This window comes from Lepisosteus oculatus, chromosome 19 (assembly GCF_040954835.1).
Source record: "Lepisosteus oculatus isolate fLepOcu1 chromosome 19, fLepOcu1.hap2, whole genome shotgun sequence".
Lineage (NCBI taxonomy): Eukaryota > Metazoa > Chordata > Actinopteri > Semionotiformes > Lepisosteidae > Lepisosteus > Lepisosteus oculatus.
The window spans coordinates 10,220,470-10,234,320 of NC_090714.1; the positions used below are offsets into that span (position 1 = coordinate 10,220,470).

The 13,851-nt window shown below is 38.1% G+C and overlaps 1 protein-coding gene across 2 annotated transcripts in view; it reads right to left on the reverse strand.

The window, feature by feature from the left end:
- Positions 1 to 5,030: 5,030 nt before the first annotated feature.
- Positions 5,031 to 13,851, reverse strand: part of LOC102695483 (myosin-16) — a 31,622-nt gene continuing 22,801 nt past the window's right edge. For both annotated transcript variants that reach the window (XM_069180700.1, XM_069180701.1), the window contains exons 38-43: positions 13,504 to 13,707; positions 12,870 to 12,995; positions 12,289 to 12,459; positions 11,263 to 11,463; positions 10,628 to 10,855; positions 5,031 to 5,355 (exon numbers count right to left, since the gene is read on the reverse strand). In XM_069180700.1, coding sequence (XP_069036801.1) covers positions 10,652 to 10,855; positions 11,263 to 11,463; positions 12,289 to 12,459; positions 12,870 to 12,995; positions 13,504 to 13,707 — 906 coding nt within the window. In that variant the 3' untranslated portion in view covers positions 5,031 to 5,355; positions 10,628 to 10,651. The remainder of the gene's footprint in view (positions 5,356 to 10,627; positions 10,856 to 11,262; positions 11,464 to 12,288; positions 12,460 to 12,869; positions 12,996 to 13,503; positions 13,708 to 13,851) is intronic.

Below are 13,851 nucleotides of genomic sequence, written 5' to 3' on the forward strand. Positions count from 1 at the left end.
ATCCTTTATATATGACCTTTTGGAACGCCTGATTAAGCAGTAACTATTAAAGACGTCATTACCAAAAGGCTCAAGTGGCAGCACTGGTCCTGAGAGGTTCCATTGATGGTCTGGTGTTTGGGGAATTCTTCAGTCTTCTTTTGCCCTTTTTGGGAAGCTAAAGATGTCTTATCTTCTGCTTTGGCCACCATGTGTGCCAAGATACTTTAAAAAAATCATTTAAGAATTTTCTAAGCTTGCACGTTTCAAGAAACATCATTTTAAAACGATACACATATTTTCATTAGATGGAAGTACTATGATTTAAAAATTCTAAAAATAGTTTATAGTCATATACACTGCAATCTATGTCAGTAACCTCTCTATATCATAATTGTTGTCATGGTTCTTAAATTGTTCATCACAAATTGTTTAATTGGCCACTTATTACAGCCAATGATATGCTTGTAATATATTTTAAATAGCCTTTTCCAAGCTTTCAGCACCTTTGGAAAGTGTGAATATCCTAATGAAGTATAACATTTTGTGTGCTTTGAAACCATAAAATTGTGTTTTCCACAGAATAAACGGTGCCTGTTTGACACTTAATGTTATAAATCAAATAATCATTTAGATGTCTTAGCTGCTCGGTTCACGCTTTGTGGATGAGACAGGAGCTCAAGTCTCATTCTCAGCTGTTTCTCTCTTTCCCTGGAGGAGGATGCCACAGGCCTCCCTGAGGAGACAGTGAGAATTACCAACATATTCTGGTGTGCTAAAACAAGATGCAGAGGAATAAATTTACCATAAGTCCTTTCAAGTTTACATCACTATTGTGCTTTAAAACTCGAAAGACTTCATTTGGAACATATTTGTATTACTGCAGGCTAAAACATTACCGCATTGATTGAACTAAGGCATCTTCAAATTAAAAAGGGGGATAACCTACGCACATAAGCATCTTATAAAGCTGTGGGTTATTGTCAAGTGTATACTATACGGGTAACTAGCAAAAGTATTATTAAATGAATGAATATAATGCCATTGTAAACGTTCTTGAATCCACTTCTTAGAATGAGAAGCATTAAAAATGTCCGCACCCTCTACATCTTAATTAGTGCCGAGCTGTGGAACTGCTAAAATTGGCTCCTTAATAGATCTAGGGTATGAAATTTCAGCGCCCAAAGGGAGGATGTTTTTCTAGGCTGCCGCTGTTAAAACTATCAAGTGCCAGGCGTTGATTGAGTGAACACACAGTAGACGTCGTTATGTAAAGCCTTATATTGTGATACTACTACTTGGGCAGGAGAACAGCGTTTAAAATGCGGCTTTTTACACGTAGATGTATACGCGCATGACTCGTTTTTAAAAAAATAACGTTTATGTATTTGCGAAATAAAATATTTTAGGTTTTCGAATGAACAAAAAACTCGCAGCTGGATAAGTCAACGCTGAAATATCACTGGCGGTGTCTTCATTCGATGTACAGTACCACGACCTTTTCTTCTGTATACTGTAAATGCGATTTCAGCTACTGTACATGATTAACATTACTCGATTTTAATCTCTAGGTTTTACAAACTTGTTTCAACGTGAAATGACAAATTCTGCTGAAATGTTTTTTAGATCTTTTATTGTACTTTTATGATGATAAAAAATAAATGTAATGCATTATTTTCAAATTGGATAACAAACACTTAATTTGGAAATGCTCATTTTTCTGAAGATGCATTTTCTTTTTTATTGTGTATAATTCGTTATGAGCATTATGTTCGACTATCATTCTTGAAACAGACGAAAGTCCAGGAGAAGAAACACTTCTGCCACTTTCTGCGTTATTCAATAGAAAATATAAACGCACAAAAAAGGAAGATGTACCTGGGTATTTTGTAAAGGAATTCGGCGACATTGCGATCAAACTTAAACGTTTGCAACCAACAGATACAGTAAATACAGTATATACAGTACAAAATATGGCATCACGAATTTGGCGGTTCAGAATACATAAAGAATTCATAACATATAAATTAAACTATATAATGTGTATACAAAACTATATTTCTTAGACCAGTCAAATCCACGAGTTATATCGGTGTAATAGGTGTAGCACACAACTGTTCAAAACAGAAGGAATTTCAGAATCTTACTGCTTGCGCAACACTGTATTCAACAGAAGATGATCATGAGGTATGACATTATATTTTTCATTTATTTTTGCAATAGTTTGTTACGTTAAACACATTTGCTTTGTATGAAACTGTCTTCCATTGTGTTGTCTTTCGCGTTGTGTGAAGCTTGTTTCCAGTGGAGTACAATTTATTTTATTCATCGTAATTGCCCATGCACTTCCCTAAAAATGTGGCTTTGTTTATTTTTATTGCACCTGTTTTTACTGCACTTGTGCTTCTATGTGTCTTTGTTTAGCCTGTGGCATCTGAACGATCGTGCTTACTGGCCACTTTATTGTGCACATTGCAAATATTCGGGACTTCTAGAATTGGTCTTAAGTCGCTCGCTGTGCTTTATAGGTTTTCTATAATACAGTGTTTCCTAAATACAATGTAGTGTGTGTTGCTACCTGTGTGTGCTTTGAAAAAACATTCCTTTTATGCCTCTCAAATCATCAATAGCATTTTTTGATGTGTTACCTTTTACGATTCAAGAGGCGATTCTCAGATTTTTTCTATTTCTATCACAGACACATGTAAAATTAGTTACTTCGTTGTAGAAGCGAGATTCAGGCTGAAAAACAATATCCCCCCAGACATTATAATAGAAACAGTTCACAGTTTCAGTTTAGCATTCCTCCAATTTTTTAAATGTAATTATTAAATAAATCTCAATTTAATTAAAACTGTGTAGCAGAAAACCTGTATCTCAATTCATGATTTTTAATAGGTTCTTAAAATAGGACCTGTATATGCCCTAAACCTCCAGGGTATTATTTTCATGTTAAAATTTTTATTAATAGGACAAATAGAGTATCACAAATGTTTAAATATGTATATTACAAAAGTTACATTACCTCAAAAGACAGCAATTTACCAATGCTTTACATCTAACATTGCGTTCATTAGGGTATGTACTATATTCAAGATACACCTATTAATCCTTCTAAAGTAACAACACTTGAATAATTATCTCTTTAGACTTAAATTATTGGTTATTTTTTTAAATTAATATCTATGTAGCCTTATTAATTGTAATAAAATATAAAAATGTAAACACTCAAAAACTTACAAAACATTTAAAAACATGATTAAATTTATGGAGTGAAATATAATTCTTCATTTAACTCTGGAAATCTATTATCTTTGATTGGAAAATCTACATAAATTTTTTTGTTGGAGTAAGCACTTGAGTCTATCACCATTTCTGACTGACCTTTTCATTGTTTCTATACCCTTTTATATTTATTTTTTTACCAGACATGGTGTTATTTACCAGCTGTTCAGAAGGTCAATTAATAATTATGCTTTCTACTCTCTTACATACTATGTAAACGCTCACTGGCTGTCCACAAATCTGCATGAATCTTTTCTTAACACTTGATGTTTACTCTACTCAGTGATGGATGGCTCTCTTGCACTGTGCATTGCTAGAGTTTAGCTTTATTACTTCTGTGCTGTCCTGCACTAATTGCTTGGATCCTGCCTTATCATCCTCTTGTGCTCATCACCCTTCCTAGCACTGCCAGACTCAGAGATCTGACCATTGTTTGCTTATTCCAAGTGCAGCCTGGCTCTAGCAGCTATCGAACCTCAACCTCTCCTCTTCCCTGTACCTGCTATGAATTATCCTGCTTCTTCAAGTTCTCCTGAAGTCACCACTTCCTGGGACACCCAAACAACCATGGCTGCTTCCTCTTTCTCTCCTTTCCTGCAGCCTCCCTTTGCTTTGCTTTCTATCCCCCTTAAGTTTTATTTCTGGTTGCACAACTCACTGCACCTGTGGCTCCAGGATATCTTTGTTGTTTTTGTTTCTTTACCTTTATACATTCCTTCTTTTCACTGCCTCTGCAGGAGCCCACCCTGTTGCTGACATACACTCTGCCCTATGGGTGCCAGCACCCGGTGTCAATGTGCACTAAATCTGGGCCTCCTAATTTATAGTCCTTGCTGTCTCCGGTGCCAGCATGGCTCTGGTTGCTATGGTAAATGGTTTCTACCACCCCTTAACCCCTCCTTGATTGGTGTCCAACTGGTGTTGGCTCTCAACTCTTCGCTCTCCCAAAACTTTCATCTGCAAAAGAAGCTGATATCCCTTTCTGCGAAAATTTGCAGCTGAATCAATTCACTCTTAGCTCCATGTTTGAAATTTGCTTTGGTATTTTGGATATTTTTTGTGGGTTGCAACAGCACTGGTCATTAGCCATGCGAGTTATCACTAAAGTATTAAGTACACAATGCCTTTATATTCAGTGGCTTGTTTTGTCCTTTTTGGAGTTTGAGTGAGATTCTGAAATGGTATTTAACATAAGTTTGGGAGGAGTTCAAATTCTAATTTCCCAACTGTGTTTCCATATACATAAATGCCCCTTGGTTACACATGGCACAGTGGGCATTCTGGCACACCTTCCTCCACCATAGTTTCACCATTGCAGCATTTTTTCCCTGGTTCATCTCTGATAAGTGAGCGGAGTTCTGATCTTGGATCAGTGCCATCATTTCCACAGCCTGGCACGTTAACACCAAATATACTGTTCCTTTATAATCATCATCTCTTTTCATTGTAATTGGCATTTGATTAAACTTTTGAGCTGTATTTTGGAGACGAGAAACAGCTGTGCTATTCCTCTAAAATAAATTAAATACAGTTAACCTTTCTGTCTTTACTTTTCTGGTTCCTCTGTAACTACTCTGATGATCATAATGATCATAAGGCAAACAAAATGTAAATTCATTTTGTTTAAAAGAGTATCAGAGGCAAATTAGTAGCAACAACAACTGCTGTAAAAAATGCCCTTGGAGGAAATGGACTTCAAACAAAATCACTGTGGAAAGAAAGTTTCATCTCTGTTAGCTTGCAATTAAGGCTCAAAAACACAATGCTTTGCTTTGCTCATTGCTTTGCTTTATTAGAACTATGCTTTAAGACATTTACTTTTAAGACTTTGAAACAGTGCATTCATGCACATTCAGTAGCAGGGTGATATACAGTGGTGCACTTTCCATCCTTGATATGAAAGTGCAGCATTTCCCAATCCAATCCCATCATTATGACACAAGTCTACACAACAAGCAGGACAAGACAAAACTTCAGTAAACTGGATTCTTCCACAAGTCTTTATAAGACTTGGAGTGTCTTCTAGCTGTCTTGCTTTTTGCTTGGGAACAGTCCACATGGGAAAGGGAGTGGGTAGTTGTGCATGTCACCCTGAAAAGATTAAGAAAATAGATTAGAACATCAGTTGTGCACTGGAAAAGTTTTGTTAACATTCCAGAATGCTCATGTTTCTCTTGGATTTGCAGAGTTCATTAATTATGCTCTAGCAAGGCTGCCATTAGTGTTATGGGTGAAATATTTCATTCTTTTATTTACAGTACATTCCTACCAAAAGATATAATATATTTTGATAATAATAAAGAAAATCTCTAAGTAAGACAAGAGTTATTATGAATATCATGAGAATCAGAAGAAACGTGTCATATTTATTCAAGTATGTTCATAGAACAACAAAGTACATAGATTTTGGATATTTCATATTTAGTGATGTGGATATAGATTAATGTGAAAAGCATGCCTGAGTCTCCAATTTAAGGCAAAACTGGTAAAAGTTAGAAGAAATTGTAGGATACACAAAGTTTAAATGCTGCTTTTGAAAAATAGTAAAGGAAAGGGAAAAAAGGTTAAATTAAATCATTTAATCAGGGATTCAGAAATAGATCTGTAGAAATGCTGTTTAGGGTAGATTCTGATCAGTCTAAAAGACTGCCCCCCTTTTATGCTTTTATGCTTGAAAATCAAGAGAATTGCTGCGCAGGTGACATTGGAAAGATGAAGAAAAATAAACCTAAAATTGCTGTTCTAACTTAAGAGTAAATCACATGCCAGCCAAATGTACAGTATTTAAACATTTATGCAACACCAAAGATTTTTACAACAATACAATATATATATAAAATATAAAGTGTCTTTAAATGACAGATGTTTTGAGTTATTTATAAAAGATAAAACAAAATATACCTCCTCTATTCCCTACAATTACTTTGATATACTGTAGGCAAAATTGAAGGGAACCGTAACGAGACTGTTACCGTATTAGACTGTAACTGGCTAGAAAACAGTTTTAGTGGTTACAGTGGTCAAACCCAGATTACAGATCGTCCAGGTAGGAACTGTTTGTGAACCTTAACTTGTGCCATGTTAATTCCTGTCTCTCAGTTGTGAAGAAAAAATATATACTGCTACCTAGCAAAGTGATGCCCTGCTACTTGGAGTCCCTGCTCCACCTCCCAACATTAAGCCAATACTGTTCCTCAGCACCACATTTAATTCACATTGTCCATGGAAATACAGTCTAACCTTAATGTTTCTCAAAACTCCTTTACCAGTTCCTAGAAGCCTGTAATCAGCCCAGTCCTCCACTAGAACTCTCCCATGGAACTCACTCTTTCATTCTAGGCAGCAGCCTGGTGAGCCTAGACTGAAGCTTTTTAGCTTAAAACAAGTTTATTTAACTTCTTAGTCTAGAGGAGTGGCAAATTCGACATAATATGTATCCTGGTGGCTCCTTTTTCTCTCTTGGAATTCCACTCCCTCTGAGTGGTAAAGACATATTCAGTGCAGCTGTGCCTACTGTAATTAGGTTTAGGTTTTGAGCCAAGATAATTACTTTCTCAGAAAGCAACCTCTTAATATCACAGAGAAAATAAACATGACTTATTCTTTCAAACGTGCACACTGACACAGCTCCCCATCCCCATTTGAATCTATTCAAGGTAATACATATGTTTGAAATTTAAAATGGACAGAATACATTGAGTATAAATAAGAAGTGAATGCTCTGATTGCAGTAATGTAATTAGAGGAGTACCACAGGGATCTTTATTATTGGTAAGTATGTGAAAAAGGAAATGTATGTTGAAGCATTCTTTACATCTTCTAGACCAGAGATGTCCAGCGCATAGCCCACTGGTCAGATTTAGCCAACCAAACCGCATTTGTTTAGTCCGTGTGTTAGTTGCAATTGTGGTGATCAGCTAGGTTTCAGTTCATGCATTGTAATGAGCCTAAAAGGCCAACACATAAAACAGGTTCCTTTGGTGAAGTTACTATATCAGTCTTGCAGAAATTCTATTCGATGCCCTTTTAAATCACAGTGATCCTGGTTGATGATGCCACAGATTGGGTTTAACAGGGTTGTGTTTTTGTGTAATAATAGTTGTGACAATGTGGGAGTGAGAGGAGCCACGGTGAGCACTGGTAAAAAGTCAACGTGTGAGGTTACCAGGGACCAAAAATAACACAAAAAGGGTGAAAAATGATACAAAAAGCAAAAGAAAGGTGTAACGCTGTGCATCGCGACCTATAGGCTGGGCTTTGCCTATTTAACGAGGTCCTGTCTGGGAAAAAGAAGCACAGTGGTGACCAGACTGGACTGACCCTGTTTAACGGGGTGCGTAAGGCCAAAACAAAATAAAAACTTAGTATTTGAAAAAAATGGTGTGCCTGGTCCGGTGAAGTTATGTGACGGGACAGGCAAAAAGAAAAAAAATGCCTTACGCGGGTCCAAACCCCTCCGGGACTGTTGGTGGAAAAATACTCCCCTTCTGGGGAGGTTGCGTGATTCAAGAAAAGGGGAGTACTTTATAGCGGACACATGCCCGTACACACACACTTTATGTGGCCATTTACTCACTGTGCCAAACGGAAAACCACAACAGGGCAGGACAAAACAATGCCACAAGAGACAACAGCCAAATCAAATACAACAACTGTGGTGCTTTACAAATGTTTCACTTGTGTATTCCTTGAGCTATGTATGCAAAATAAGCCACAGGCAGGCAGCCAGTCAACCTTAAGTCCAGAAATCAACATTATTTTATCAGCTGGTAGCAACATCGGCACAAAATAAATTTGAAACAATCTTCAACCCAAATTGAAGCACTCACATTTCTTTCTAACACATCCTGCTGCCAACTAGTAGAACTTCAAGGTTCATTCCTATAAACAATAACAATTAAATAGCCTACATTGCTAAACAAAAGATCACCCTTATAAGCATTCTATTTCATAACATCAGGCAACATTTGATAATAAACCATAACACTCACCAGATCTGGGTTACTTAAAAATGAAGTCCATTCTCCTCTCCTTAACAATGAAATGCTCAATCACTTGATTGTAAAATGTGTCTTTTCTCTTGAGTTGGATGAGAAGATCCCCTTCGATCACAAAGAGTGCCAAAATTGACAACCTGGTTTGTCCTGTCAAGTTTCTCACATAAGTCTTTATTCTTTTCAGAGCAGAGAAGCTCTGCTCAATGGAGGCAGTTGACCAGTCAACCAGGTATGTCAGGGAGTAGAGCAAGGACAGGCTCTTAGTAAGTTCCTTCATCTGAAGGAGAAGAAGAAGGTCACCTGGGCTCTTCCCTGCACAATCTGCCATAGAGTACATCACCATTATCTCGGGCATCTCCCCAATGCCAGGGAACATCCTGTAGGAGTTGAAATGTTGAGGATCCAATAAGCAAAAAAGGAAACACTTGATTTGCATTAGAATAGTCTGTGATCACTGTGCGGCTGTGGTAGTGTCTGCACATGTCTTCTTTGGGATTCCTTCTCCAGCCAGACACACTGGTCTCTCTCTCAGATTCCTCATAGGAAAGGAGATTATCCTCTCATTCTTCATCGCACCACAGAAATTAGACGTCCCGGCTTTTGTTTTGGAGAATCTCAAAAGGAACAGTGCAGACGAGTCCCCATGTGAAGTTCCATTGTGCTGGGGCCAGACAGGATAGTCTTCATTTCTTCACAGATCTCATCCAGCAGGTGACTTACTTAGGGGATTTTGAAAAGAAGCCGCTCTGGGCAGCTAATTAGCTTTATAGTCACATTCCCCCAAAATATCTAAATCTTCTCTGAGATTGCAGCAGTGGTTTTATTGTTAGTGACATCATGGACTTGAAAAAATACCATGGCTCTTGAGAGTGTCCCTGTTTCTTCGAACTATAGCATTGTACATGTCAAAATCAGTTTTCCTCTGCTCATCCAGTGCAAGATCAATCCTGTTGCATCGAACTCATTTCCTTTTTATAAGCGTTTCCAAGTGCCCCAGTGTAATTTAGTCGCCTTTGTCGAACAGCTCAAATTATCGAAACCCTTCTGATTTCATGCCCCATAATCACAGCTGAAAAGCAGGTAATCCTAACAGAAGAACTTTTTCAATCAAGGGCTGGCTGTTAGCCAGGCATACCGTTGGTAGTTTGTCTCTTTGAAATGCCGTACAAAGGATTTTCCTGTCTGGCTAATAGTAACGGCTAACATTGTTCAACCCCTCTGAACAAGACTGATTGCCTAAGACATCGTAATCAAACTCACCAATATACCACCAATCGCCATTTTCACTATTGAAAGAGAGGGAAAACTGACAGAACGGATGTAAATGCGTAGTCCAACCCATAGAACGAGTTTCAGCCTTATTTTGATATAAACGCGTACAACCCAGTCTCCAACTCATGGACCAGGTGCAGACGCCCTGTAGAGAAACCCCCTTACTACCGATGCAGAATACTATTGAATGATTTTATTGTCATCTGGTTAATACAATTAAATTACAAGACCCTTCTGGAACACCACAGAAGGTGCATGGAGCCACAACTACAGTCCTAGCTACTCTGTATTAGCTAATTCACAAACAGCATAGTGAGTTGACGCTCACCCACTGACAGACTGTAAATCCTTAAACTTGACAAGTGATATTGGTTTACTGTTTGTTAGGGTGGTTGTATATTACATTAGTATCTGTATATTTTATATTATTTATTTTCTCCACCCTTTCTCAGAAGGACTAGAGGGTGGTAACTTCACATTCTAGTAAAGTTTATAGGTGATACTGACCACTAATCCTTAAACCAAAATAACTTGCACTTAAGTTTACAGTTTGCTAATTGGTTTACAAATACACCCATCCCTTGGTTTACTGAGATATTTTTTCCCCCCGAACTGTTTGGAGTATCAAATAGTCCATAACACAAATTAATTTAACAAAAATGTAAATGTATGACTTGTTTTTGAAAATTGCCCAATATTAATCATTGTTACTGCTTTAAAAGTACCAAATTCAGAAAATATGAACACATTTAATTTATTCCATTTAGCTTTGTACAGTAGTTAACAAGAAAAAATATTTAAACTGTGAACTATTGAATACAGCACAGTGCAGCTAAATTCAAGGCAATGGAGAATATTTTTAACCACTTGTCTTCAATTCTTACGATAAATTCAACTTTTAAGATTAAGATCCAGTTTTTTCTATCCACTGATAAGTGGATAGTTAATTTAATTGTGTTTACCTCTTTTTCTTATATGGTAGACTTCTGAGGCTTTTAATTATGATAAATAATTATTAAAGTAAATAACAGACCAAAGAGAAAAGCCAGCAAAAGAGCTTAGAAGTAAAAATAAATCCTATCAAGTGCTCTTACCTGCCAGCCAGCGTGGACAGGAGCCTACTCCTCGGAGACACTCTTGGAGGAGGAGGACTTGGACACCTGGATGATCTCCACAGAGGTGATGCCCTTGCCCACAGAGGCACGGTTCCTGGTGCGCAGCTTGTTCAGGGCCGACTCCGCCATGCCTGCTCTCTCCTCTGCATCATCCAGCTCATGGACAGTCTTCCTGTACTTGGACAGGCTCTGGTTTGCTTGTTCTTCCTGCAGCAGAGAAACAGCAGTCACCTACTGCAGAACCACCTACAGACAACTGCACCAAACTCCATCTTTTAAATATACAGTATACTGATTTTGGCTTTAGAGTATATAATTCTATTAAAAGAGACAACCTTTAACATGTGTACATGTATTTAAATACTTACTGTTCTGTTGTAATTACTGGATTATTATTGTATAACTGGATTATTACAATGACTTATTTGATTACATACAGTACTTCCTTTTTTAAAAATACAGGACTCCTCAGATCCATAATACTTCACTGCTTCAGTGTTTGAGGCAGGAATAAGAATGGTAAGGGTGATGGGATTTTTAAGTTCTGTGATACCAGTTTTGCAGTGTGAGTTTTGTAGAGGCCTGAGATCCTGCCTCCTTGGTCAGATACTCACAGCCTCTTCAATCTGCCTCTTGTAAGACTTCAGCTTGTTCTGCAGCTTCTCCACCAGCTCCTGCATGCGCTGGTTGGTCTTGTGGTCCTCCTCTGTTTGGAAGACCAGCTCCTTGAGGCGACGTTCATTCTTGCACAGATTCTTCACTGTCTCCACGTGGCGCTTCTGCTCTGAATCCAGTTCAGTTTCCAGGTCCTTTATCTGTACCAAATGGATAAAGACCGATTGAAGCCATGTGCATGCTTTCCTTCTACAACACAGGTCTTGGAGAAGTATGCAGAGCACAATTTATGATTAGACCTTGACATTGGGTTCTCGCCAAGATAATTCAAAGCTATTCTGAACCACTTTAATTAAAACAACAGAACAATTATTAGAAATGTGAACCCTGTCTCTCACCCTGGATCAACATAGACTCTCAGATCTAGGGCTGTCAGATACTGTGGTCTGCACCATTCAGGCATCAGTATGCCTGCAGGAGTGGAGACTCCTCTTGTTCTGGTGCACAGAATATGGAACTTATCTTCTGTGATATCTCCACAGTTCACAACTTCCTGCATTCTCTCCTCAATGAGTGAAAAGCACCTGCTACATTAAAGGTCTTGCATGTCAAATGTATCAATACAGAACAAGCAACACTGTGGTCTCACATTTCTTCTGATCAGCCTGTGGGGTCTGTAGGATTATATGGTTAACTGTAGTGGTTTACAGACCCTAACTCAACACCCCCTTGGAGCCATTCGACTCTGGCTATATAGTTTGTGGCCTAAAAAAACCTTTTCCTTGTTGTCTGATGGCAGGAGACCCCCTTCTGCATAGTCTTGGACTTGTCTTTGGAGAAACTGAGGTTCAAGTCAATATATGTATAATAGATAAAAGTTTTTCATGCTAAAATTGTTAAAGGAAATGGTAGAATATTGTGCCTTTGAGGGTTATAACCTTTCTATGCCACACCTTACCTTTGAAAGCACATGCTACAAATCAACAAAAAAAGATATCTTTTCATGTACAAATTGATTTGCTTACCCTGGTCTCCAGCTTCTGGATTGTGCGTTTGCCTGCTTTCAGGGCGAGCTGCTCAGCCTCCTCTATCTTGAACTGCAGGTCCTTGATAGTGATCTCGTTGGTCTTCTTGATCTTCTCCAGGTGCATGCAGTGATCCTGCTCCTGGCGCAGTTCCTCTGCCATGCGTGTGGCCTAGAACAAGTACAGCTCTGTACAGTATATATTCAAGACTGACACCTAGCTGATCAGACACTAGGAACTAGGAAACTAGGAAATTCAGTTGTTCTTTTCTCAACATAAATCAGACATTGATCAAACAAAAAGTGTTACTTTGCATTTGAAATTAAATGTAAAAATAAATACTAGGCTAAATTACCTACAGTATCAACATAAATGAGGGAGAACACAACATCTGGTTTGAGAAATTAAAAATGTAAGACCTAAGAATATGCATGAAAAAGTGAAGCATATATTAAAACACTAAAAATCATTATTGATATTACAGCCATGCATTTGGCCATATTGCCAACAAATACAGTTACATTAAAATGTATTTACATTTTTACAAAGAAATATGCATAGCGATGGAATAAGAGGCTTACATCAGTGACAGCTTTCTTAGCTCTTTCATCAGCCGCACGGAATTGACTCAGTAGCTCCTCATTCTCATTGGTAATGTGCTGAAAGTCAGCCTCAAGTTTACGTTTTATGATAATCAGGCTCTGGCTCTGTAGGAGAGAGAGACTTTTTAAAGCAGGAACTCTTCTTGTTCTTCTTATGTATTCTCTTAAGCTTCTCTTGTGTATTCTTTTAACATTCTAAAGCCCAAAATTAGCTTTAAAATATACCAATATACATAAAACTATATTAAAAGTACATTATATTAGAAAAACACATTCCTTGTAGAAAAAGTCCTGCTTCAAACAATATTAAGAACAATGCTAATGGCAGGTCTCCTATAGTAGAATGCTATGGTACTGCATTTAATCCATTGAATCCACAACTGAGGAAATGTAAAGAAAATTACACTTTGAGGAAGTACAATTATTAATAATATTCTTACGGCAAGAAATGCATACTGCTACTTATCCAGGCTTGTGTTAAGACTAATTTATACAGAGAGCAGTGATTAGTATCCAGAGGTAGATATGTACATTAATAGATTCACCTGTGTGTAAGGTTAAGATGTTATTTGTACAATTCTCTCCCATCCAAGGCTTCATTAGCAGTGATTACCTGCACATTGAGCTCATTGTATCTCTCGGTGGTCTCAACCAGCTCCTGCTCAATGAGTTTGCGGGAGCGCTCGGAGGCTTCCAGGCCGCTGCGCACCTCCTCCAGCTCGGTCTGAAGAAGGCTGAGCCGCCGCTCCTGCAGGTTGTACTGCTCTCTCAGCTCCTCGTGCTGGCGAGCGTCCTCATCCATCTGCATTTGCATGTCCTGGAAGGGAGAGGGGGAAGGTTGCAGCAGGTCAGGTCAGGTGAGGTCAGAGATTTCACCATCACCACAGTCTGGCCTACTGCTGTGGGAATAAACTGAAGCTCTTCTATACTGTTAACATCTGATTTTTATTATTCTAAATAT